The 27,015-nt window shown below is 45.7% G+C and overlaps 1 protein-coding gene across 1 annotated transcript in view; it reads right to left on the bottom strand.

Moving 5' to 3' along the window:
• STUM (stum, mechanosensory transduction mediator homolog) overlaps positions 1-20,251 on the bottom strand; it is a 56,239-nt gene extending 35,988 nt beyond the window's left edge. Inside the window, exon 1 of the mRNA XM_074351702.1 lies at positions 19,862-20,251. Coding sequence (XP_074207803.1) covers positions 19,862-20,051 — 190 coding nt within the window. The 5' untranslated portion in view covers positions 20,052-20,251. The remainder of the gene's footprint in view (positions 1-19,861) is intronic.
• Positions 20,252-27,015: the final 6,764 nt, after the last annotated feature.

Below are 27,015 nucleotides of genomic sequence, written 5' to 3'. Positions count from 1 at the left end.
CAGCTTTCCACATGCCTCCACTGTGGGGCACAGCCCACATCCTCCTCAGGATGAGCCTTGCTTCAAGCCCCACTACTCTAAAAGCACAAAAGGCCTCATGCCTCTTCACACTCTTTTCTTTTTTCAAAAAACACACTTTGACAAATAATAAGTCGGTGGTGGCTACTGTCTCCGGTGTTTGTAGACTAGACAGGCCACTGGCCTTTCCCCATTGTGTGAGGGTGAGACTGTGGATTGTGGAGCTGGTGGTCTGTGCCTTTCTAACTTGTGTGGACTCTGAACGTGCCCTTGTCCTGTGCACACGCAGGGCACCAGTGTGCAGGCTCACCCGCGCACACATCGGGTGTGCACACAACCTCTCCCGGGCATCCAAGTTTGGCTTCAGGAAACGGAGATCAGCAACTGCCAGACAGAGAGTCTGACACATCCTCTGGATGGTCCTGTTCGAATTTCCTGCGCTACATAAATAATAACAGTCAACACAACGGCTTTCCAGTAATTCATAATTCCTTATGATTCATAATTCTGTATGATTCAAACCCCTTGCCTGTGCCCAGGTGCTCACTTAGGCAGCTCCTGGCACTGAGTGCCCGGCCGGCTCACTAAAGAGCCCTCAGTGGAATTTACCTCATGCTGATACAGTTCCACTTTTAACCCCTTTTACCGGTCATCTCTTTTCTGAAACATTTTTAGTTATTAGAAAACCCTCTGTCTTATTTGCTCTGCTTCTCCCTTGATGGCTTTGTATATTCCATTTTCTGGAAAATAAAGTTGAACTGTGAAGCCCCTCTGTTTGTGAGCCAAACAAATATCTGGCTAGCATCATTGATGAAGTTTGGTGCCATTGGAACCGTTTACCTCTTCTTCTAATTAAATCTGCTTTTCCTTAACTGCTGGCATTCAAGAGGACTACAAAACTTTCTTATCCAATGTCTTCTTTCTTTGTTTAACAGTTAGTATTGTTACATTTTTGTTTCCTATTCTTTTCCATTGTAGATGTTCAGCATTTTAGGAATACTGTGCATTAAATGGGATTTTTAAATTTTACAAATCTGGTTAAAAGGAAAAATAGAGCTCTCAGGCTCTTCACCAACTCTTGGGCAGCTCCGGGGTGTCTGGTCTTCAAAGGTTTAATGAATCCAGGGTTTAGACAGACTGCAGGTCATTCTGACCTGGACGGGACCATTGATTAGCAGAGAAGGCTCCCACGACCCATGACCTCACTGGCTTCATCCAGCCAGCAGGCTGGCCTCGCGCTCCCCTGACCAGGTCCACTTCCCAGAAGCCCCTCGTGTTGATCGCGTTGTTCAGATATCCAGGTCTCTGCTATAACATGGATTCTTGGAATCAGATTTGTAGCATTTGAGGGAGCAGCAATGGGTAGCTGCCAAATTCACCACCTACTTTCCCCCAACCATATCAACCTCAGCCTTCAATGTGCAAAAATCTCCACAAAAATCATGTTTATGGAAATTTTATCGCCATGGCAACCGTAAAGGTCTCACAAAGTATTTTTAAAATAGCAAATTAACAAAGCCCACTTATAAAAAATCTAAAAACTGTTCCTTGATGGGCATTAGCGAACACACAGACTCTAACAAAGACAAAATTCGTTTTGTAACATGATAGCCAAAAGTCAGTAAAAAGGGCTCCTCGCCCTGAATTTACTGGGGACAGAGGGTTGAATTTGTGAAAGTCAAGTTAGATTTTTCTAATAAGAGGCTGCATCTTGGATTTATTCTGGAAAATGACACTAAGATCTTCTGGTGCAGAAAAATGTGGATAAGAGACCTGAACTGCCGAAATACTAATTTCTTACTTTCTATTTTCACATCACTGATATTATTACCTTCCCCACTCTGCAAGACTATTCCATTTTTAACTTATAGGTTTTCAAGTTGCATAAGCTTCTGCCGCTGTGACTTAGCCTGGCTGAATCTCTATTATAAAACCTGCTTCTCAGAAGTCTGAACACAAATCACACAGGAGGGGAGAAAAAAAAAAAAAAACAGATTCAGAAGTACCCAACCAGAACCTTTTTGCTCTTTAAAAATGTAAATTGGTATGGCTATCAAAGGGGATCCTTTTAAGTAGATGATGCACTAATTTTTGGTGTCTTTTGTAAAGACTTGAAACGTAATAGGCGTATTTTGATGACTCTTCTCATAACAAGGAATCTTCGGAGGTTTTAACAACTCAAACAGTGCAGGTTTTTTTTGAGAGGAGAGGAAGAAAAATCAAACCATGCACCTGATGGCTTCATTCTTTAGCTGCTCTCAATCTCCAAGGGGGGTGGGTGTGGGTGGGGCAGCCGAAGGAAATGGGGGTCAGAAAGTAAAATGATTGGTCCTCCGGAGCAGAATGCACACTGGATTGAGGTGGTGATTTGCTTTCAGTGTCTTCCATTTATAGCAGGAAGCATAAGGAGGAATAGCTGTTACAAGTACAAACAGCCTGGGCCGATGCTGCATCTGCCAAATGATCACAAAGATGGACAAATATCAAAAAGTCACCTGTGAATGGTGAGCTAGTTCTTAAAAGGTAGACAGTGTGTGGACTCACATCACGGAGAGAAGGGGAGAGTGGGCTGAGTGGCCAACAGGCAAATAAAGACAGGGCTCCAGGGTGAAGGAGGGCAGTGGCTCCAGCACCTGAGTCTCCTGGGGGGCAGGGGGCAGAACCCTGGCTTCTGCCTCTGGGGAGGGAGGTGCAGCCCAGAGATCTCTGAGCGAAGCGCCAGGGGCCAGCGCTGCCCAGGGAGGAGCTGGGACTGATGCCTGTCGTTAGGCGAGAAGATGAAAAACCATACAGGAAAACACAGAAAGAAGATTCTGGGACCCCAGGGGCACCCGCTCTGTACCATGTCAAGCCCCCCTCCCCTCCCCGCCTCGCCCCCACCCCAGGCATTCTTGGGAATGTGGCATCTCACGAGCACGAGAGCCATTTGGAAGCTGGACGCCCACGCTTTTCTGGCTCCGTGTACTGGCTGTTCCAGAGCTTCCAGGAGGAAGACTGTTAGAAACCAGCTTCTTTAGGAAAACCGGGCTGGGGAGCGGGGTGGGGGTGGGGAGGAGTGATGCCAAGCTGATGGTTTTCGATCCTACAGCCCAGCTGGGGATGCTAAAAAGAAAGGTCTCTGTGCCAGTGGGGGTCAGGGTCTTAATGCAGCAACCGTTGACTGAGGCCTGGGCCAGACCAGAAGAACCCACAAAGAGAGTGAAACACTGATGATTAGCAACAGAAGGTGCAGAAAGGGGGTTGTTGTCTGAGTCTGGAGAGGTTGCCTGGAGGAAAGGGTGGCTGCAGGACAGAAGCCACGGTCACACAGGTCACACACAAGAAGGGGAAGGGAGCTGGAGGGGCCAACATCCAACCTCTCTCTTCCTTTCCTCCATCCCCTCTGAATGCCTCCCACTGGCCAACACACCTGGAGCAGGTGACGTCACACAGGTCAGCTCCTGGCCAGGGATGGGTGGAGAATGGATGGGGGAGGGAGGGAAGGGGGTGAAAGCCTTGTCTCCTGCCCGCCTCTGCAAGGGCAAGACTCGCTCCCTCAGAACAGGAAAGCGTGAGATCAGCCGGGCCACGTGGGTGGGCTCAGCAGGACAAGCTGCAGGCACCGAGCCCCTGTTCACTTCCTGACTTAAAGGGACACGGTGCAATGACCTTGATCTTATCTCATTAACTCTCTCAGTGCAAACAAGGAATCAAGAATAATCATCACTCCTGCTTCAGATGGGTACAAAGTGGGGCCCATCAGGGAAGTGGGCACTGTGGGGCCAAGGGTGCCGTTGTGACAGTCCTGGAACCAGAAGCCAGGATTCTGGATCTCAGCCTGGCAGGGGCCACACTCCTTCCCAGCTCATTATCAGTCGTCAAGTGGGGCTGGGGTCCTGCTCCGTACTCTGCACTGGACCACACTCTAGGGGGTGACATGAAAGAGACAAGACTAACCCACAGGCTAGATTAGAAAACCCAAAGTTAGAGCAGCAGGTAGATAATCCAAAACAGTAATTAAATGCTTGATTTTAAGGCATATTCTACCCATCACCCTTTCTCCTACCGCTAGTCAGTGTGCACTGTCTTCAGACTGATGTTAAGAATCACGTGCATTTCCCCTCATGACTGGCGGTAGTGCTGATCCCCTGATGCCTGGGGGTGGTGGGTGGGGAAACCCCATGCAGAATGTGGAGCGATGGGATGCAAACAGCACTGGGGAGACATACTGCTTGCTGCTCACTCCTTCCTTCCTTGGGTCTACCTTTTTTTTTTTTAACTTAAGTATAGTTGATTTACAATGTTGTGTTAGTCTCAGGTGTACAGCATAGTGATTCAGTTATACCTATGTATTTTATTTTTCAGATTCTTTTCCATTATAGGTTATTACAAGATATTGAATATAGTTCCCCATGCTATACAGCAGGTCCCTGTTTGTTCTCTGGGTCTACCTTTAAGGAGTGCTCAGGTGGATTTCCAAGTACCTACATCCTGACACAAGGCAGACCCAGCTCTCGAATCCTCAGGGGAACCCACACAGGAACATCTACAACGTCCTGTGGCATGTTCCGTGCACTGGGCTCAGAGGAGGAGCTAGCAGGAAAAATAAAGCCCACAGCCGTCCCACCCAAGCGTGGGCCCAAGCAATGGGGTATCTTGCCAAGGCCATGGCTTTTCTCTACTTTCCTTTAGCCCATATTCCACTTGATTCTATCCCAACTAGCGGTCAGGGAGAGAGTGATGAGGAGAATACACCTCAAATCAATTCTCAAGCACTGGAGTGAGGCCCTATTCCTTAGGATGTCTCAGGCTCAGAGTCCAGGCACAGGCACTGAGGTACAAGACCTCCAAAGCCTGGCCACACCCGACCTGTGAGCTTGGGTGCATCAGCCACTGCCTGCCTTTCTGCCTTGAGCCTCAGAACCCCAGTTTCAGGTCCTAAGATAGTTATGTTTCTTTCTTTCCTCCCTAAGTTAAGCCATATGGTGATCCCTGCAAAGATTCCACTTGTATGTTCAATCCACATGACCCCTCAGAATGGGCAAGGCCAAGGGGTGGCTCTCCCAAGCCCTCCCAGCATGGTGTGGTCAGTGGTCACTGGCTTGAGGATGGTTTCTTTGAGGTCCACAAATGATTCTTGGACTCTATACTGAGATATCAAAGAGAGGAATCACCAAGACAAGGAACTTCTCCAAAAATAGATCTGCAGCATTGGTACCTGCTCCAGCTCTGGCTGAAGCAGTCACATGCCTGACCAGCCCCCAAAGAAGGCTGGAAATGATGCAGCCGGGTCAATCCCAACCAGACACTGCAAGGCAGGCCAGTTGCATGCACTGTGCATGAGAAACTCATTTCACTTATAATCAAGCCTGTGGTGCTGCTGGAGCAGAGGAATGGCTTTCATTCCCAAATGACTGTGGTAAACTTCTATGCCACCTCGGGGTATTAATGGTAGACATCCCCAGGAAAATTCCCCTGGGGGTCTGCAAGCCAGTGCCATCTTGCACCGTGACTTTCCTCCTCTGGCCCCAGACGGTGCCTGAGTTAGTTAGAGCTGGCAGACCTTAAATGATAGGAAAGCACTTACTTAGGGTATAGTGGTTTGGATTTAGGTGCAGTTCCTAAGTATGAACTATATGAGGTCAGAATGTTTGGCTTTTAACCACATACTTTCTAACTTTTTACTTTAAAATCCTTTCCAACTGACAGAAAAGTTTCAAGAATAAGACAGAAAATTTCTGTCTACCCTTTGCCCAGATTACCAATTTTTAACACTTCACTACTTTTGTTTTGTCCTTCTTTCTCTTTCAGTCTTCATATTTTATTTCCTCTGAACCATTTGTAAGCAGGCTGCATAGATCATGGCTCTTTATCCCTTAATATTTCAGTGTGTTTCCAAAGACAGAGGTATTCTCTCACGTATTCATAGCACAGTTACTGACTTTAGGAACCCTAATACGGATACAATATTTTATCTAACATACAGTCCATATTCCAGTTTTGTCAGCTGTCTCAATAATGTCCTCACTGGTGTTCTTTTTCCCTCCACTACAGAATCCAATCCCCCCAAGATTACACTTTGCATTTAGTTGTCACATTTTTTCCTCTCCTTTTTCATAACAATGACGCGTTTGAAGAATACCGGGCAGGTATTTTGTAGAATGCCCTCAATTTGGGCTTTTCTGATATTTTCTCATAAGCAGATTCAGATCATGTGCCCCGAGCTGGAGTACCACACAAACGATGTTGTTTCCCTCTCAGGATATCACGCCAGGAGGCATGCGATGTCTGTCTGTTTCTCCTTGGTGATGCTAACTTTTTAAACAGCTTTAATGAGATGTACTCACATACTGTAATAGTCACCCATTTAATCATTCAGTGGCTTTTAGAATATTCAGGATTGTGCAACCATCACCACAATCAATTTTAGAACATTTTTGTCTCCCCAAAAAGAAACCCCCTACTCATTAACAATCATTCCCCACAGCCTCCCAAAGATACCACTCCTCCCCAGACAACTACTTTCTGTCTCTACAGACTCGCCCATTCTGGACATTGCATGTAAATGGAATCATGCAATATATGGTCTTTTGTGACTGACTTCTTTCACCTAGAATAATGGTTTCAAGGTCCAGGTAACGTGATTTTGTTCACCCAGTCAAGATGCTGTCTGGTTTCTCCACTGTATAATTTTTTCCCCTTGCAAGTTATAAGCATTCTGTGGAGAGACACTTTAAGATCATGCGAATATCCTGTTTCTCATCGAAATTTCCCGTAGATTTAATTTGGTGGCTAGTGCCCAAACCAATCTTTATTAAAATGGTTTACTAAGATTGATCACGTCCACTGCTCCCTCCTCCCCATCCCTGCCCGCACTTATCAGCTATTAGCTATACAGCTTGAAAGGATGGAAGGTGATCTGGCTCTTCCCAGTCACACGGTGACTGTTCCCAATGAATCCCCTGCAGAGCAAGCCTTCTGTCCCAGCAATGGGGGAGCCAACACCCCTCCTCTTCCCATGTCCCTCCCCTGAGTGGCTGGACCACCAAGGACACCCCAGAGACACACAGCACTCTTCCCATCCTGCCTCAGCCGCAAGATTAGATCCCTGACTTCCCTCTGAGCCAGGAAGTCTGAGAAGTGACGTTAAAGCCTGTGTCCCTTGGGTAAGGGACACACTCACTAGGCTGAGGGAGCAAGGACGTGCTCTTGACTCCGCCTTCACAACCAGAAGTCAGTATCCACACACATCTCTCCTTCAACAAATACCTACCAGACTGAGCTAGGAGCTGTCACAGGCAGACGATGACAAAGCATAGCCCCTACCCTCCAGGAGGTGATTCGAGTAAGAGGATTAAGACAACAGCAGAAGAACAGAATTTAAAGGGAGCAAGAGAACTGTCCTAAGTGGCCTGACAGTCCCAGGAATGGGCAAAAAAGGCTTAGGAGGGAGGGCTGTCAGAGATGGGCCTTGAAGGTGGGCAGGATTTAGACATGATGGGGGAGGGTGTTCCAGGCAGGAGTACAGAGGAGCCAAATCACACAAGCAGCACCATAAAAGCAAGTTGTCCAGTTTGACTAAATAAACGGAGGGAAAGAAAAAGTGAAGTTCACTGAATCCTTGTGGGTCCAATGTGGAATATGAACTTAGTCTGCGGACAACAGGGAGCTACTGAAGATTTCAGAGCAGAAGAATGAAATGGTCAGAGCCAAGACAAAGGCGGAGATGGCTTAATCTGCTAACATAGAAATTCTGTTAAAACAGTGATGTAAGGGGGAGGGTATAGCTCAAATGGTAGAGTGCATGCTTAGCATGCATGAGGTCCTGGGTTCAATCCCCAGTACCTCCTCTAAAACTAAATAAATAAACCTAATTACCTCCCCTCCCAAAAATAAAATAAAACAGTGATATAATACTAAAGCCACAGAGAGCTGTGGCCCAGGAAGGTGCTGTCGGCCCTCCCTTCTGCTGAGTGGCCTAAGGATGACCCCACAGCCGGGGGCAATGTCCCTCTATCCCCAGAGGGAGGGGCTCACTTCTTCTCGGAAGTGGCTCATGTTTCAGCTTAGGCCACTGGTGCCATGCTATTACATTTTCCCTCTTTGGTGAGATGCTTCTTTTTAAAACAAAACAGAAAATAAAATATGACAACCTCCCAAACAATGTCTGTCCCCGAAGCCTCCAGGAGGCCTGCGTCTCGCCCATCTGTGGCACCAGGGTGGGCCTCGCCTTCTGAGCCGTGAGTTCCTGACTGGCAGAACTCCAACACAGCCACCACCAAAAGATGCCCAAACAATCACTCGTCCCAAAAGCACCTGCCTGAAGGTGTTCTTGGCACGTTAAGTTTCCAGGGTTCTGAAAGCAAAGTGGCCAAATGGTGAGATTGGAAGGCAGGGCTGGGGAAGGAGTGGAAGGCTCTGAATTTGCTAAAAACCTCTGAACTGTACACTTTGAAAGAGTGACTTTTCTATGGTATGCAACTATGTCTCAATAAAGCTGTCATGAGGGGAAAAAAGGCCGGGGCAGCAAGCAGAGGAAGGTCCAGGCAGTGGAATCGGATGTGGTCACCGACAGGTCACGTGTTGTCCCCTGAGCCCTCACCAGATCTTTGTAACACCCGTGCACTCATTTAATTGGACAAATAGTAATTAACCCTCCACTACAAGCCAGGCACTGAGGTGAGCAGAAGGGCCTCGGGCTGGGGTAAGTGATGTGAGGTTGTGGGTAAGAGCCTTGGGTCCAGGAAGAGGCCTCTTCTCTGTAAAGTGAAGGGGTTGGATGGCCCTAAAGCTGCCTGACCCTGGGAAAGATGCAACATTTTCTTTGTTGAGGTTTTAGGACAGAGTCTTCTCCACAAACACATTATTCTTGGCCTTGGGGTCAAACTTCTCCATCAATGAAGACCAAAGCTTACAGAAGACCTGGCGATGGACCATATACAGTCCACGTTCCAGGACAGCCCTGGTCTCGTGTCATTTTATTCCTTTCAAGAAAAATGGCTTCTTCAATGAATTTAAGACTTTTCATAAAATAAACACACACTAAGTAACCATCAGCAGACCAATGGATAAAGATGTGGTACATAGACATATACTCAGCTATAAGAAAGAATGAAATTCTGCCATTTTCAACAATGTAGATGGACTTAGAGGGTACCATGCTTAGTGACGTAAGTCAGACAGAGAAAGACAAATACTGTATGCTCTCACTTACATGTAGAATCTAAAAAAGAAAACAAATGAATATAACAAAGCAGACTCACAGAACAAATTAGTGGAGAGGGAAGTGGGAGGGACAAGATAGGGGTAGAGGATTAAGAGATCAAACTACTAGGTATAAAATAAATAAGCAACAAGGATAGACTTATTGTGCAGCACAGGGAATACAGCCATCATTTTGTAATAACTTTAAATGAAGTACAATCTATAAAAATATTGAATCACTACTTTGTACACTTGAAACTAATATAATATTGTAAATCAACTACACTTCAATAAAAATTAATTCAATTTAAAAATAAATAAAATAAAAGCATAATTAATCTTTCGAATAAGAAAATACTGTCCCCTCACCATTGCCTCGACTTTTCCCTAGAAATGCCATTCTTCATTAACATGGCTTGGAGAAATTGTACTCAGCTGGGACCACTGACCCCAGCACCCAGTTCTCACTGGGAAGTTCCCATGCTGAATGCACATCTGCAGGGGCATTTGTGTGTGTGTGCATGTGTGAACACACACATTCACTCACCAGTCTGATGTGCCTACAGCCTCTTACCAGACGGTAGAGTTGGCCCTAGAGACTTCCCATGTCTCACTGAGGCCCAGGGTCTGGGAGGATACACTGGCAAAAGCTTCTCCTACATGGAGAACCAAGCCCTAGAGAAAGCACCCTGCTCCCTCCTCCCCCCCAGCATGCCAGGCGTGTGCTCGGCTCTGTGCCACCAGGGACCAGATGCTGGAAAAGGCTGCAGTGCTTAAGGCTCCCCTGCTGCCCTTGGGGTAGCTGTGAAGAAAATCCCAGGAACCACCTTGGGAACAAAGGAAACTTTGCCAATGTGAACTGGTAGTGATAACCCCCTTTCTGACCATGGAGTGCTTCATGGTTAGCAGAACATCATGACCTTGTGAGGTGGCAGAGCAGGGACTACTTCCATTTTAGGGATGGAGAAACTGGGGCTCAGGGAGGTGAAGTGGCTGGAGGCTGCAAGCTCCTGGAGAACTAGAACCAGCTGTCAGGCCTCCTGACTTCTAGTTCACCCCCTTTCCACACCACCTTGAGCCTCATGAATCTGATGCACAGCTGGAGATGTGACTTAGTCTAGTGCCCTCCAGGTCATCTGTTCAGCCTGCTGCTCATTTCCCCTGTGGCCAACTTTGCCGGGAAAGCACTCCCTCACCCCTGGGGCCTGGATTAGACTGGCCAGCAGCCACCCCTCCCTCCCCTCCATGAAAGCACACATCCACTATCTGCTGTATTACATTATATCCTCCCAGTAGACCATCAGCACCTGGAGCGCAGGGAACGCGTCTCCTTTGACTGTGCATCTCAGTTTGGGTACAGACTTGGACCACAGCAGGAGTGCAGAGAGCTTCTGGGGAGTGGTGTGCCATAGAAGGCACTCAGAGTCAGCTCTGTCCTCTGCTCAGCATGCTCCTCAATCTACACTGGACTGAAACACAAACTTCCTCTGTCTCATTTGCTGACTAACTACATTCACTCCCCACAGCAGCATCGTTCCTTGCAACATCTCAGAAGAAATGGGGATGCTCTTTATGTCATTGAACCTGACCCAGTCACCCCTCAAAGTGACATTGGCTTGTAAATGATCCTGCAATGGATACATAGACAGGGAGGGTAAATAGAGTGGAGTGTAGACATGGTCGTCCCAGACATTTAGCATTTCACCATTGTCAAAACAATGCTGCGTTTGCATTAGAGCGCCATAACCCTGTGAGGCTGTTTTTCAAAACAATGCTTACTTAAGTTTTCTAATTATAAAAGTAATACATTTTATGCTCATTTTAGAAAATATAGAAAAGTATAAAGAAAATAATCACCCACGCTCCCACCACCTGTTACCATGTTAATGTATTTTCTTCCTGTCTTTATCTATCAGCTACCTTATATTTTCTTGATTTTAAGATGCCATTGAAAATAAAAATACATCATTAATTTAGCAATAACTTTTTAAGAAAAAATGAAAGAAAGAAAAAAATTATGCATTTCAATATCAATAGTAATACACACCTGAAATTCAGAAATACCCAAAAAGTGGGGAAAGGAGGTGCCTTAGAATCAAGCAAATAAAATCAAGCAAACAAAAATATTTGAGATTACACTGACAGCCCAGTTTTCAACATACTTCTTTCCTTTACACCCTAAACTTTCCACAGCATCAGAAACTCTGTGTAAACATCATTTGAATCAGCATATAATATTCTACCATAAATAGCTTTTATTTAACTATTTTTATATTGTTGTTATTTGGGTTTGTTTATAACTTTCAATACATTTATAAATTTATAATAAATTTATATATATAAATATTAGAAATTATAAATAGTATAAAGCTTCATGGCACATCTTTACGTGTAAAAATTTGTCCATGTTTTTAATTGCTTCCTTAAGAAGATTTCCTGCAAGTGAAATTACTGAATTAATGGATGTGAACATTTTAAGACTCTTGATATATAAGTGCTAAACTGTTTTCCAGAAAAGATGCCCCAATTTACATTCCTGTCAGGAGTGTATAAAAGTCCCTTTTCCTTCTGTAACATTGACTCTTATCCTTAGGAAGAAAAAAAAGCAACAGCAAATAATACAAATGCACAGTTTTTAAAAAATCAAATAGAGGAGAAAAGTTTTTAATGAAAGGCTACAGTCCCTTATCCTAGCTGTCCCTGCTCTGAGTCCAGCTTCCCAAAGTCGATCACTTCTATTTCTGGTTTAAGCATATTCATTTATTCAACTTACGTTTATTGAGTATCTATTATGAACCAGGCACTGTTCTAGGGTGCAGGGATACTGCAATGAACAAAACAGATCAAAAAACAAAAAATAAAAAAACCAAAATAACACCCTGCCCTCATGGAAGATACATTCAAATGCAGGGAGACAGAAAGCAGGAAAAATAAGTAAAAGATACAGTATGTTTGATAGTGAGGGTGCCCTTAAGGAAAATGAAGTAGGATAAGATATGAAGTCTGAGGAGGAGGGGGAGACCATCTGGAAGGTGTTACGCACTGAACTGTGTCCCCTCAAAACTCATGTGTTGAAGTCTTAACTCCCCCTGCCTCATCATGTGGCTATATTTGGAGATAAGGTCTTAAAAGAGGTTAAATAACTTAAAATGAGGTCTTTAGGATGTGCCCTAATCCAATATGACTGGTGTCCTTAAAAGAAGAAGAGACTCGGACAGAGACACAGAGAGAGAAGACCACGTGAAGATCCAGGGGAAATGTGGTCATCTACAAGCCAAGGAGAGAGGACTCAGGAGAAACCAACCCTGCTAACATCTTGATCCTGGACTTCCAGCCTCCAGAACTGTGAGAAAATAAATTATTCTTGATTAAGCCACCCAGTCCATGGTATGTGTTATGGGCAGCCCTAGCAAACTAATACAAAAGGCCTCACTGAGCTGGTGACGTTTGAGAAAGACAGAGGATGTGAAGGAGCCAGTCCCATAGACAGCTGTAGGATAAGTACTCAGGCAGAAGGAAGAGCAACTGCAAAAGCCTTGAGGTGAGAAGGTGCCTCTGACATATTCCAGAAACAGCAAAGAGGCCAGTGGGGCTGGAGCAGAGTGAGCAAGAGGTAGAGTAGAAGAGGAAATCAGAAAGATAGCTGTCAGGGGTGGAGATGCTATGGCAGGTGCTGTGCTGTCCAATATGGCAGCCACTGTAGCTAGTGGTCACTTGAATGGAGCTGGTCCAAACTGAGATGTACTGTAAGTATAAAATTCACAACAGATTTTGAAAACCTAGTACATACCAAAAGGAATATAAAAATCTCATTAGTAATTTTTATATTGATAAGCATTGAATGGCAATATTTTAGATATGCTGGGTTAAGTACAATACACTAATAAAGTTAATTTCACTTGTTCCTTTTTACTTCTTTATAATATAGGCACTAGAACATTTTAGATTATATTTGTGGTTCATGTTGTATTTCTTTTGAAAAGTTCTGGCTTAGGGCCTGGTAGGTCATAATAAGGACTTGAGCTTTTACTTGAGTGATATGAGAGCCACTGGAGGGTTTCCAGCTCAAAAGGGACATGATCTGACTCACTCATGCTTTAAAAGAATCACTCCTATTGCCTTGTTGAGGACAGACTGTCAGTAAAGGCAAGCATCCCATTAAGAGGCCACTGCACTCTGGAGAAGGTGAGGGCTTGGACCAGTGAGGTAGACACAAAGTGGTTAGAAGTGGTCAGATACCAACTAGACTTTGAAAGCAGAGCCAAGTATTTTCTGACAGATTGGGCGTGGGGTGTGAGAAAAAGAGGAGTTGAGGATGAGTCCCAGTTTTTGTCTGAGCTACTGGAAGGATGCCATTTGCTGAGATGGGGAAATACAAGGGAGAAATAAGTTTGGGGAAGAAAATCAAAAGTTTGGTTTTTGGATAAGTTAAGTCTACAATGGCTTTTGGTTTCCAAGGGGAGATGTTGAGAAGTCAGTTGGATATAAGGCTCTGGAAGTCAGGGGAAAGTTTGAGCTAGAGATTTGGATCTGGGAGTCACTATCACAAGGATGCAATTTAGAGCCATGAGCACGAACATCAGGGGGGATGAATGTAGGCAGAAAAGAGATGGAGATCAAAGAGAAGATCAAGATTAAGATGATTAAGTGCCCTGGGGAACTCTCAAGTTTAGAAGTTGATGAGCAAAGGAAACAGAGAAAGATTCATAAGATATGAAGAAAACTAGGAGACGGTGGTGTTCCAGAAGCCAAGTAAAGGCTGTGTTTTGAGGAGGGAGTGAGCAATTGTATCCAGTGCTCCTGAGAGGTCTGGGAAGATGAAGACAGAATTGAGCACAGAATTCAGCCACCTGGAGGAGACTGGTGATCCTGATAAGTGCAGTTTTGGTGAGTGATGGAGGCAAAAACATGCATAGAGTGGGTTCAAGAGAAAGAGAGAAGAGGGACTGATGACAAGTCTAGACAACTCTTTCAGAGATTGCACTGTAAAGGGGAATAGAGATACAGGCAATAGGCAGAAGTGGGTGTAGGATCGAGAGAGGCTATTTCAAAGAGACGGGAGACAATTTCAGTATGTATGTGTGCTAAGAATGAGCCATTAGACAAAGGAAAATTGACGATGCCAGAAGGTGTAGGAATTCTTCTGGTGTTTTCCTAATCTCCAGAGTATGCTTATATTGCTTTTTCATGTTTTATCAACTTTAGGCATCATTTATTGATTTTCTGCTATGATACATAAGAGTTAGCTTACTTACACCGCCTTCATCTCCCTTCTACTCTTGTTCCAACATTATCCCATTTTCCCAGTACCTCACTATTTCAGTTCATCTGTTGACTTCCTTGGTAGCCCTTTTTTCTGGGTCTATCAACTATAGACAGCATGTCTTGATCACCTACTTTAGCTGAGGAGGGTGTTCACACCTGTACCCTAAGTTAAGTCAGCTTTGGTAGGTTGTGTTGGGACAATAACAACACTCACACAGCAGAAAAATCACAGCCACTCACATGACATGTCATGCCCTGCTTCTGAAATCCTCTTTATTCTGGGAACCATGTTGAAAAGCAGCCCTCATCCAAGACCTGCCATTCTCATGAGAGAGGGAAAAGAACAATGGCAGAACCTCACAATACCTCTTAAAATCTCTGTGTGACATATGTCACTTCCACTCATTCAGTTGGCCAAAGCAAGTCACATGACCAACCCTGATTTATCAATGGGCAGGGAAGGAAATAGCCCCCTCCGTATGAATAATGGTAAGCCCTATATGGCATTAAGTTGGGATGTGCCCTCATCCTTCAGGGAAGACAGTGGATAAGTGGGGACAATAATTTAATTTATCACAATCTCCTTGCCAACTTCTACAAGCTGTTTATTTTATTTTATATTGCCAAGGTAAAAAATCATACATCCTCCTTTATAACTGCTATTAAGTAATCTTCAGTTCTTTGCCTGTGGTTGATCTTAGAAGTTAAAAACTAGTGAGGAGCACTTATATCATTATGACTAAGCAAATATTCTTCACTACAGAATCAAAGAGAAGCTAAGAGCCCATATTGTGCACCACTGTTCCAATGGCAGACCCTACACACTTAAAAGAGCCTTTCTTACATTCTACCACTTGCTCAAAATCAGGCTACATACTGATTTGCTTTCTATCTGAGTTATCCCTTTAGAAAAAAATTGTTTGTTTGTTTTTCCTGAAATTGTTATTATCTCTCTTTTTTATTATCAGTAGAAGAAACATGTGCCTTCTACATCATAATCCTAATATCCTCAAATTCTTTCTCATTTATTGTTTGGAATCTTCTATTATTCTTCTTGAGGCCTGCTGACCTCCTGATATAATTGGGTAGGTTGCTTCATTTGGGGATCTTAATGATTTTGCATAGCTTTTTGTCTTTACTACAGTTATTAATTGCCTTCTGTTTTTCTTGCTTGTTTTCTGGGGTTTTTTTTTTTTTTTCATCATAACTTTAATCTCTTGCAGTATACCAATAATACTCTCTACTCTGTGGAATGTCCCCTTCTTATACCATCCTCAGAAACCTCTTTCCTGGAGCCTTCCATCCTCCCACTCTAATGAAGACTGACTGCTCTCCAGGCCTGCTGAACAGTTTTATCCTAGGTTGCTTTTCATGGCTGCTCTGAATTGGATCCATTATTCCCTAGACCTCATATCTTCTTTCTTGGCTTACTCTCTTGCTTTGATGAAATACATCCTTAAATTACTTCTTTATAAAGGTTGAATAGGATGTAAATTTCCTTGGTCCTTTCATCCTCAGGCCTGCCTCACTTATATATAAAATAAAGTCATTGAACCAGATGATCTTTAATGCTTATTTCAGGAGTATAATTCTGGTCAATGTGCATTCATAAGTAGCATACTATATCAAAGAGAAACTTGAAATGGTTCTTGCGCTCAAGGAACTTACAATCTATTTAGACAGACAAAGAATAAACCCTTGAAACAGTAATAAAAAAATCAATGATACAAAAGATGCCACAAGATAGGGAATCATCAATTAGAGGTTCAGGCTGACAGGAAAGAGAGAAGAAGCCCAGTCAGCCTGTGGAACTCTAACCAGGGAAGCAAGACATTAGGTGAGTGTCAAAGAGTAGGCAGTATATTATGGATAGATGAAATATTTATGAATATTCAACAGTAGATTAATAGCTAACACTAATCTGATGGAATGGTTAACGGTCAATGGAAACTCTCCTCTCTCCCACTTTCCCTGCCATTATCTGAGTTATCAATATTTTCATTTCACCACGTCAATCAAGATAGATACAGTTTTTAAATAAGAAAGTATAATTTTGCTCCCAAGCCATAGATAAATTCTCTGGCCATTTTGGGGTATAATGGTGAACTTTCATTCCATGAGTATTGTACATACTTATAAATGCCATCCTTGTTGGACTGTGAAGGTACTGGCTATAGTCTTTACTAGTAGGTATTCCATATGATCCTGAATACGACTGGGGGAAACTCTCTTTACCATCATCCATTTTTCAAAGTTATTTTGTAATGTTTCAACGAGGAGTCAGAGTGATCACAAATCATTTCTCCTTCCCATCCACTTCCAGGGAGAGGACACATCCCTCTTATGGTATGTTATCCTGACAGCATTGTTGCTTGGATCTAGAAGGCACCAGTGAATTGTAAGGACTGGGCTTCTCCATGGCAGGTCCTGCCGACTGGATGGACGTGAGACACTATATCAGAGAAAAACCGTGCTTTCATTCAGCCCAATGCTTGCACTCTCGTCCAGTTTGCAAATGAGGAGAGGATTTGCAGGTAAGGAAGTTTCCAGGAAAAAAAAGAAGGGCTCTTAGGACCAGTGCTATGACCAATTTCCAGAGAGTGAGAAGGAAGTGAGGATAGTTATGCTTGGGGCCCCATGATGGATACTCTCAGCAAGGTCTAACCTAATACTACTCCCTCTGGGAGGCTTTCTCTGAACCCCCACCCCAATCTAGGAAGAATCAATCACTGCTAAAATGCTGTTCCTTCTGCCATCATAGCACTTACCAGATTTAAACAAAGTTTGCATCAATTTTCCCCTAAAATCTATGACATCTTGACTGATTTATTCATCTTCACATCCCCAGTGCCAGGCACGTGGTGGATGCTGTGTTTGTCGAATGAATGAGTGAATGGATGAAAAGAAGCTTCATTTCCTTAAAGGGCAGAGCCAGACATGAATATTCAGTTATCACAGGAGTGTCAGATAAGCCAGGAGGACCTGGAGAAGTGGGTCTGGGCTGAGGGAAAAATTTCCAAGAGCCATTCAAACCATTGGGGGTGAGTGGGGGTAGGACGGTGGGGAGCCTGCAAGTTTGCCTGTGCTGCTTTGTCATCCAGGACTCCACTGCAGGTCCAGAGGAGCAGAGGTCAATAGGTACTCAGAAGAAAGGTCCCAGAGGGCACCCACACACACCAGCGATGGGACCAGTGCTCAGCTTTGCAGAAGGGCAAAGAGCAAGAGAGACCCAGGGTCTCTGGAGCACTCTCTGTTGGCCAGACCCCAAGTTCTACGTAATCTTATTTCATCCTGCCAGCAACCCGGAGAGACATGCATCGCTGACACACACAAAAAACACCACCGAGGATCAAGAACCCCCTTCAGTGTGGAGAGTGGCGGGGCCTTTGCACCCAATCAACTGTTCAGTGACAACCAAAACAATAAAATGCCTGGATTTAGTCACTGAAAATTCAGAAGTCTGTATACCCACGGTTCACCTCACCCTGTTTTATTACTTTTGTAGTTTGCTTTTTTCCCTCTTTATTTTCTTCTGGCTTCTTAGAAAGGTTTCTTACCAAAATCCCATAGGATTCTGATCTAACAAAGGGAAGTGTAAAAAGGTAAAAACTGATGTCCAGGGCAGAGGGGCAGGAGGGCAGGGGGCCAGAGGGAGTGGCAGCAGGGCTAAGGGTGGAAAAGAGGCTTCCTGAGGTGGACCCACGAGGGCACGTGGAGGTGCACAGGGGGACTGCCTGACTGGACAGAGACTTGGTGAAGCCCCTCCCACCTGGCACCAATGTGTTTCTTTCCTCAAAGACCATAAGATGGCATTAGCTTCACCACTTAAAAAAAAAAAAATGGAATCAAGACACATCCCTGCTCATAATCTTCACATCCCCAGAGAGATGGGCAGGGAGTGTGTTTTCACTCCAGCAGGTGGGAATTTCCGACACAACTAAATGAAGGTCGGCTTGCCTCCTCACGGTGTTTAAATGTGCAGAGAGGGCTGGCCTGATGACACCAACCAGGGAAGCAGGCTGCTGGAGGCACCAACAAAGGGAAAGCCTAAATAAAGACCACCTTCTTGCTCAGACAGACATGCTGCTCTGGCCACAGCCCCACTCAACCCCCACCCTCGGGGGGTGGGGCAGAAAGATGAGCACGAAGAGAAAAGTGAACACGACCTGCGTGGATGGGTGTGACTTTCGCCATCAGCGCCAGAGAGGACCCTGCAAAGCTAGCTAAGAGCAGGGCCGTGAGAAAGGCCAAAGTAAAACAGAAAACCACTTCTAGCTGACCTCTGTTCTTAACTTGGAGCCCTACGCTGGCAACTAGCTCGCGCACAGCGCACAGCGGCAGGCTTTCTCCTGGAGAGGGCAGAGGTGCTTGCCTCTCCAGCCCCACACAGAATTGCGGGGTGCTTTTAGCACTCAAGAACATCGGGTGCCAAGCTGGCAAGCTGACAGTGAGGGGAGAGCGTACAGAGATTTGGGGGAGTTAGGAGAGGGAGGGTCAAGAAAACTTCTCATTCCCGCCCTTCATGCAGTCTTGGGAACCCCTCTATGATAGGCCTCTGATTAAAATTTGGGATACTGGCGCCATTAGGGGGGATACTGGCGCCATTAGGGACCCTCCAGGCAGCCAGAGTCCAACACAGAATTATATCCGTGCGCTCTCCACTTTGTCAGGAACGGAAGTGATGGGAGGGAGTTATGGGGTCACCACTGGCCATGTACGGTTCAAACCCACAGGCATCCAAACTAATAAAATTATCCTACTTCTCCTTGGCTCCTGGCAGGGGTGCTGGAGGAATCGCGGGCATTCTGGAAGAAGGTGGAGACTATGGCTAAAGAGTTCTCGCCCCCACACGCCTCGCACCGAGCGCGAGCGCAGGCGAGGCTGCGGGGTGTCTCCTAACCTCGTTCTTCCCCCTTTTTTCCCAGCTCGGCCGGCTTCTCGAATGCCCGGAAGCTTAGTCGCCCCCACCCGCAGCCCAGCGCTCCTCCTGCTCCAGCCCCGCGTCCCTCGAAGAAAGGAGCTCGTGGGAGGGCGCGCGCGGCGGAGGCAAGAGGCAGGATTTGGGGCGCATGGAGGGGAGCCCAGCAGGGCCCGAGAGAACTGTCCAGGTCGCCACCGGCGGGGTCCTACATTCCTGGCAAAGTTTCCGGCTCTTCAGGGCCAGATCACCTGACTCCCGGGTCAGAGAAGGTGAAAGGCGTGTCAGGGAGCCCCGCGCCGCGTCTCCCTCCAGGCGCCCATTCCTCGCGCTTCTGCCACCTGCCAGAGGGCGCTGGGAGCACGGGCGAGGCACTTGCCTCCCGTGGGCGCCGCCCGAGGGTCCCTCCCTGACCCTCCCCTGCCGTCCTCCCGCGCTGGGGCCCGGGGAGCAGGGGTCGGAGCCGCGGCGTCTTACCCAGTCCTGGCACGAAAGTGTTGAGGAAGAGGCAGATGACGGCCACGGGGAAGGGCATGTAGGGGATGGCGGCGCGCAGGGGGCCCTTCTTCTCGCGGACCTGCACCACCACCCCACTGGACGAGGACGCCCCCCGGTCCGCCGCCGCCACCGCCGCCGCCGTCTCGGCGTCTTTGTGCGAAGGCTCCATGGCGGGGCGCGCTCCCCTGGAGCCGGGCTACCGCGGCCCGGGATGCCGCCCAGTACACAGGCGGCGGGTGGCGGCCGGCTCCCTCCGTGCGCCGCGCGGCTCGCCCAGAACCCCGCACTCCCGCGTCCCCACGCGCCCGGCTCTCTGCCGCGCGCTCCGCTGCGCTCCCACACCCCCGGCAGAGGGGCGGGGAGGGCGGCGTGACACTCGGTGACAGAGCTCCGGCGCCCCTCCCCGCCGGGCCCCTTCCCCGCCCTCCCCCCCCCCCCCCCAATACCGCTTACAAATCAGGGCAGAAGGGAGAAAGTAGAAGAGGAACGTAGAGGGAGCTGGTTGTCCAGATACTGGGAGGAATGGACACACCTTTCCCTCCCTAGACAGGTGAATGGGGCTGGAGCCTCGGCCAAGGACACCGCAAATTGGGTGTGTGCACTCACCAGGCTCGGTCGGGAAAGGCTTCGAGGTTAAGTCCTTTAATCTGGAGGATGCATGTAACGCTAGGGAGATGGAGGTAAGAAACGAGCCGCGCCTGGTGCCTAGTATGCCTTAAATTCATTCTAATTTAGATGAATTTGTTTTAAGTCACGGGGCGGCGGGGGGCGATTTTAGGATCGATAATAGAGCTGAAAGCGGGAGACAGCTTCTCAAACAGGTCTCCATGAGACTAGTTAAAATGGGATCCTCCCTTACACACACATAAGCACACAGACGCTGACGCGAAACGCTGAAGGACATGAGCCTGTTGCTCGGAAGGGGGTATGTTGGGAACCATCTCCTCAACAGTTCTGGGGGAAACCTGGAGCTTTTGTGAGCTGGAAGTTGTGGTTTAAAAGCCAGCGAAGCCACAGCGCCGTCTGGTGTTGATAATGCAGCAGGTGGTAAAAGCGAAGGATTTGGCCAGCAGGTCCAAGCCGGCAGGAGGAGGCCCCATATTTAATTAGATTTTCTGAATAACGGCGCCCTCACCTCCACACCTGGAAAAAGTAAACGGATGAAAGCAACCGCCTCTTAGATTAGGGAGGAATTCAAGGCATCGGAATTATCCGGATAGTCAGCAAATCGTCTGAATAATTGGAAGGATTCAAATCCACTTCTTCCAATGAACGCTCTTTCTCCGGGAGTAATAGTGATTGAATAATCCTGAAATGGCCCAGGGACTCCGAAAAGGATGCCAAAAGACATTGCATTATTTTTTGCGTATTTGAATAAAATGATTTTAAAAGTAAATGGTCAGAAGGGGTTAGTGGTGAGACTGGTGAACACACACAGTAACTAGCCTGGGCTTGGCAGTCAGAAGTGAACAGGACTGAAGGTTTTAGTCTGTATGACTTAAAAGAACTTATTTAGCCTCTTAATGACCTTGAGTTGCTGTGATTGTAAAATCAAAGCAAGATTCAATTTAATATGCATTTATTGAAGGCCTAATATGGCTTGGATTCTGGGGAGAGAAAGAGGAATAAAACCCAGCACCTGACTTCAAGGGTCTAATAGATGAATTGACAGATACTAACAACTACAATGATATAATTGCAGACAGTGACAAATGCTGTAGCTGCGGTGAGCTGAAGGTGCTGAGAAAACAGGGACCCATCTGTAAAACCAGCCAAGAGGGGACATCGGGAGGTCTCCTATAGAAGGTGATGGTGAAGAAGACTTGAGCAATGACTCGAGTTAACTACTTGCAGGGGATTTATTTTAAACAAACACTTATTTATCCAAGCACTCTGCATGGCACAAAGCACTTTACATATTTTAACTCATTTAATCCTTACTGTACTCTATGAAGTAAGGATGTATTATCTCATTTTACCAATGGAGAAAACAAATTGGAGCACAGAGAGGTTAAGTAAATTCCACAAAGACATCTGTTAGCAAGTGACAGATCTGGAATTTGAATGCAGGAAATCTGGCTTCGGAACCAATATGTGTTCCTGTTATTTTATTCAAAGACCTTGAAAATAACCCATATGCTTTTAATATTCTTTCACAGAACACCTGAGTAGTTTAAGGGCCACTAAAAGGATCTCAAGGAAGGAAGTGGGTTTACATCCCCCAATTTTCTAGATGATTCGCTTAATATCTGGATGTCAGAAAAACATCTAGGTAGAGCCCCAGCATTACAAAGGCATGGAAGCCCAGAGAAGTAGGAGCCTTCTAGGACTTGAAGTATGGGTGGGACTAGGGCTGGTATGGGCAGGGATTAGAGATGACTCTGGTGGGGTGGGCAGGAACCCAGTAATGAAAGGCAAAGGAAGTTGGATTGTGTGGAATCGCGGCAACATTTTAAACAAGTATGTGGCATGGCAGGAATGCTCCAGTCACTATTACTGTGTAACAAACTGCCCCCAAATTAAGTGGCTCAACACAATTATTTTGTTACAATCCCAGTCTGTGAGGCAGGAAATTGGGCAGAGCACAGCTCCCATAGGTCTTCTTTGCTCCATTATGTCTAGAAGCTCACCTGAGAAGACACCAGTGGTACTGGCTGGAACAGCTATGGCTAGAGGATCCACTTCCAAAACAATTCTTATCTCTGGTACCTTGATCTTGATGGGGATAACTTGATGGCTGGCTCAGCTGGGACTGTTAGGAGAGTACCTCCACATGGCCTTTCCACGTGACTTGAAGTTTTCACAATGTGGTGGCAGGGTTCTGAGAGGAAATTTCTCAGAGGGGGCCTCTGGACGATGAGCCTCCCAGGACCAGTGGAAGCTGCACAGACTTTCTGCCCTAACCTCGGAAGTCACACAGCATCCATTCTGTGGGCTCCATTGGTCGAAGCAGTCATAAACCTGCTTAGCGTCAAATGGAGGACACCCCATCTCTCAGTGGAGTAACATCAAAGAATTTGGGCCCTGGCTTTAAAACCACCATAATGAGATACAGTTTAGGGGAGGACCACTCAGTCAACAGTGTGGAGGATGGATTTGAGGGGGTTATGGACAGAAAAAATGTTGCCTGTCATTTCAATAAACAACAACTGTTGCTCTCCATCAAGCCATCAGCCACTGCAGCCACCATGATTGTATGCCCTGAGGGGATTCAGGATGGAGGAAAAAATGGGATACTGGCCTTAGATAGTTAAGGTGCATTCTCAAAGAAATAATTTCAATGAACCCAGACTCTTGCAACTTCCCATAGAAAAGCACTAAATACTTAACTGGAGATGTTCAGGAGGTTTTGTGATTAGCAGTAATCTTTTGATATTCGACTGCATGTTTGTTTCTTTTTTTCAGCAAAAACTCCTATATATCCTAGCTCCTCCTTTATCTCTTTGGAACAATTCCTTGGAGCTATTTCCTGGGCTATAGTCCTCAGTAAGTTCCCTGACTATAACATAACTCTCAACTTTTAGGCTGTGCTGGTTGGTTTTTTTCTTTTTTTCAGTTGAAGGGGTAAAATTAGGTCTCATGAGAGGGGGACTCTCTCTGGCCTACATGGATGGGGAATGGGGGAGGGACAGTTCCCAAGTGAACACTGGATATTATTAGCAAACAAGGAGAAAAAGGTGAGTTTGAGGGACTGAGGACATCCAAGGGGTGGTGGGCACTTGCTGATTAAGTAACCAGTTGTCTTGACTATCAGTCAGTCAAAGTGAGGCAATGAAGTAATGTGAGGCAGTAAAGCAATTTGGGCTGCAGATTTGGGAGCCATCAGCATACAAATAATAGTTAAAACCCTGTGGAATAAGAAGAGTAGAGGGCCCAGGAGATTCACCAGAGGCTACTGAAATTAGCAGAAAAGGAGAAGGAGGGAGAAGGAGGTTTAAAAGGAGAAACACTGTGTTTCATGGAAACCAAAAGAGAAAGATTTTTAAGGAGGATCAGTCAGCAGTGTCAAATGCCACAGAAGGATCAAGACCCCAAAATTGCCCACTGGATTAGGAAGTTAGGAGGTTCAGCTCACTAGAGTCCCTGCTCAAAAGTCTCACCCACTGTGTCCATTTTCAAGAAATTTGTCCATTTCATCTCAATTGCTGAATTTGTTGGCATAAAATTATTCATAATATCCTTTTAGTATCTTTTTGACATCTGTGACATCTGTAACGATGTCTCCTCTTTCAGTCCTGATACTACTCATGTAGGCTTTCTCTTTTTTCTTAATCCCTCTTGCAAGGGGTTTATGTCTATTTGACATTGTGACCATGGCTGATGTTTGAAGGAGAGTTTAAGATCTAAGCTATTTCAGGTAAGAAGAGGCCTCCAAAAAAGTTGAAACTTTAGAAAAATAATCTCCCCCCAAAATCAGACTCATAAACACAACAGGGGAAACAAATCAAACAGTTGATTGCATCAGCCAAATACATCTAGGCTAGGCATTGGTTTATGAAGATAAAATCTGTTGTTTGGCCTTGTTCTGTCATCAGCTGAATAAAGTACCTCAGCTTTGGACCTCTTTTTAGCTAAAAAAACTTTTTTTTTTGCTTAAGTCCGTTTCCAAACTGTACAAGAAATTCATATATCAACCAGGATGGTTCCTTTTGGCAAAGATTACATTGTAGCTTTGGCAGTAGAAAGACAGGCTTTCTTTGGAGCTCTGTGTCTTTGAACAATTTCTTAACCTCTCTGGGCCTGAGTCTCCAAAATTATAAATAATACTTATCTCCGTGTCAGATTAAGGGAGAAAATATGTGCAAGATAGTCAGTGGCAGCTGAGTCAGGAGCCTTTTCATCCCAAGTGTTAAAAAACCCAACTCAAATTTAGCTTATGGGGGAATAAAAAAGGAACTTATGGATGAGATGGCTTTTTGCTGTATGAACTTAGCAAGGCTGAATTACAGTTCCCAGAACTCCCTTTCTAATTTGCTTCCATTTAGAGTGGGCTGCAGGTGATAATCTCTCTCAAGAGTCGGAGAATAAATGGAGGCAGTGCCATTTGATAGCATCTATGCATCTTCTCTAGGGTATTTAACCAAATACTAATCCAGGTGCTGTGGTGAAGGAATTCTGCATATGTGATTAAAGTCCCTAATCAGTCAACTTTAAATTAATCTATGAGAGACTGCCCTGAGTGGGCCTGACTTAATCAGTTAGGTGTGCTTTTAAAGGAGGCTTAGGCCTTCTCTGAGGGGGTGACTCCAAGTGGCTTTTAGGTCAACAATTGCTCTTTCCATTCTAGATCTCCCTTTGTGACCTGTGAACATCAAGTTTCAGCTCTTGTGGGGAGGGGTGGGGTTCCACCCTGCTCGTGACTTTCTCTCCCTGTGGACCTCAGATTTGCTTAACTAGCCCTCACAGTTGTACAAGCCAATTCCTTGTAATAAATCCACGTCTATACTGAGATCCATATCTATCATTCTGCTAGTTCTGCTTCTCTGGTTGAACCCTAACTGATACAATGGGCTCACATGGCTGGGGAGTCCAGAGAAGGGGTCCAACTATAACAATGGGTCATATAATCAATTAATCTCTCTCTCTCTCCTTCTCTCAGCTCTGATTCCCTGTGTGGGGTGGCTTCATTCTGTTCATTCTGCAGAGTGGTTCTCCCCAGGTAATGAGGAAGATGGCCTCTGAACACTCTAGATTCATATCGTCTCAAGCAAGCCAAGCAGAAAGACATTTCTTCCTTTTCCACAGGGAAGGAGTTTTGATTGGCCCACCTCTTGGATCAGTCACTGTTGCCAGGATACTGTGGTTGGATATGAAGTTTGACCAGGCTTGTAATGAGTGGGATTCTGTGATTGGCAGCACCCATCAAACGTCAAGGAGTGGGTAGAAGGGCCCCTCAAAAAGCAGGGTTACTCTAAGCAGAACAGGGGTCTGGGGATGCATGCTAGACAATCACCCCTGTAGTGACTACAAAGACAGTGGGCTTCTTGGTGATGAACTTCTAAAGTCATTGATCTTGATCTACGTGAGTCATGCATTTGGACTTCCATCCACAGGCTGACTTCCGCAGACACATCTTCTGGTTGCCTTTCCCAGACACAACACTCATGTGAAATGTGGTCTTAAAGGTAGAGCTCAGCCTGGCTTCTTCTCACATCTTCACTTCTATCCAACTGTGTGTGATCTTGGTCAGAGCAAGTCATCTCTCTGTGCCTCCATTTATCCATTTGTTGAATAGGTGTTTTCCTGCCTACCCTTCTGACTCTAAAAGACCAGGCATGTGGATTTAGATCATAAATTAGAACAGTAGTAATATTTCAGATCTTTGGATCAGGTAGATCATTTGCCTGCTCCCTCTGTGAATGGAACTTCTTACCCTCCTTCCCAAAGTGACATGTGTCCTCCCTACTCCTCCCCTGAAACTGCAGGTGTAATGTTTGTTGAGGAAAATGATGAGAGAAAAGGAACAATTATAAGGCCAAGGTCAAACAGAGAAATGGAGGCATGGCCCCCCTCTCCTGTCTTCCCATTTTGAAGCCAGGGTGCTCTGTTGGACCCAGTGTGGGTCCCTGTTATAGTCGGGGGGCACTCCCCTTTATGAGTCTTTTTTTTTTTTTATTTAATAGGCTAAACATGGTAGCAACCTTGGCTGTGGAGGACTAATCAGACCAGGAGGTCTAGATTTGGACACTAGCTGTTTACAGAAGTATTTGGAAACCTAGTGCTCATATGAAGTCACCCCTCACAGGGAAGAGTGAAGTGTGGCAGAAGCAACCTATCCCCCAAGAGGGAAGGTGAGCTTGGGCATAGCATCTCCACATGTGGGAAGAAGGGCCTGGAACCCAGAGTAAGCACCAGCATTACTGTTAAACAATCTTGCTCCTTGTCCTACACAGCCTTTAAGGACCAAGGGAAGAATTATCACACTGAATTTACAGTCTTGATAATCTAAGAAAACTATGTTAGGATGAGCTCAAGCAAGTCCTGGGGGTGGAGGGAGACTGCTGTCTCTTTAAGAGACCTGCAGCAGACACTCAGAGCCAGAGCTTTACCTCGGCAAGTCCTACATCCTGTGCAAACAGTTTTATAGTTTTCTGAAGTTGGTCAGGCTGCAGCTGCAGACCAGGTTACTAGGG

This window comes from Camelus bactrianus, chromosome 23 (genome assembly GCF_048773025.1).
Source record: "Camelus bactrianus isolate YW-2024 breed Bactrian camel chromosome 23, ASM4877302v1, whole genome shotgun sequence".
Classification (NCBI taxonomy): Eukaryota; Metazoa; Chordata; class Mammalia; order Artiodactyla; family Camelidae; genus Camelus; species Camelus bactrianus.
This window is presented reverse-complemented; position numbering and strand designations above follow the sequence as displayed.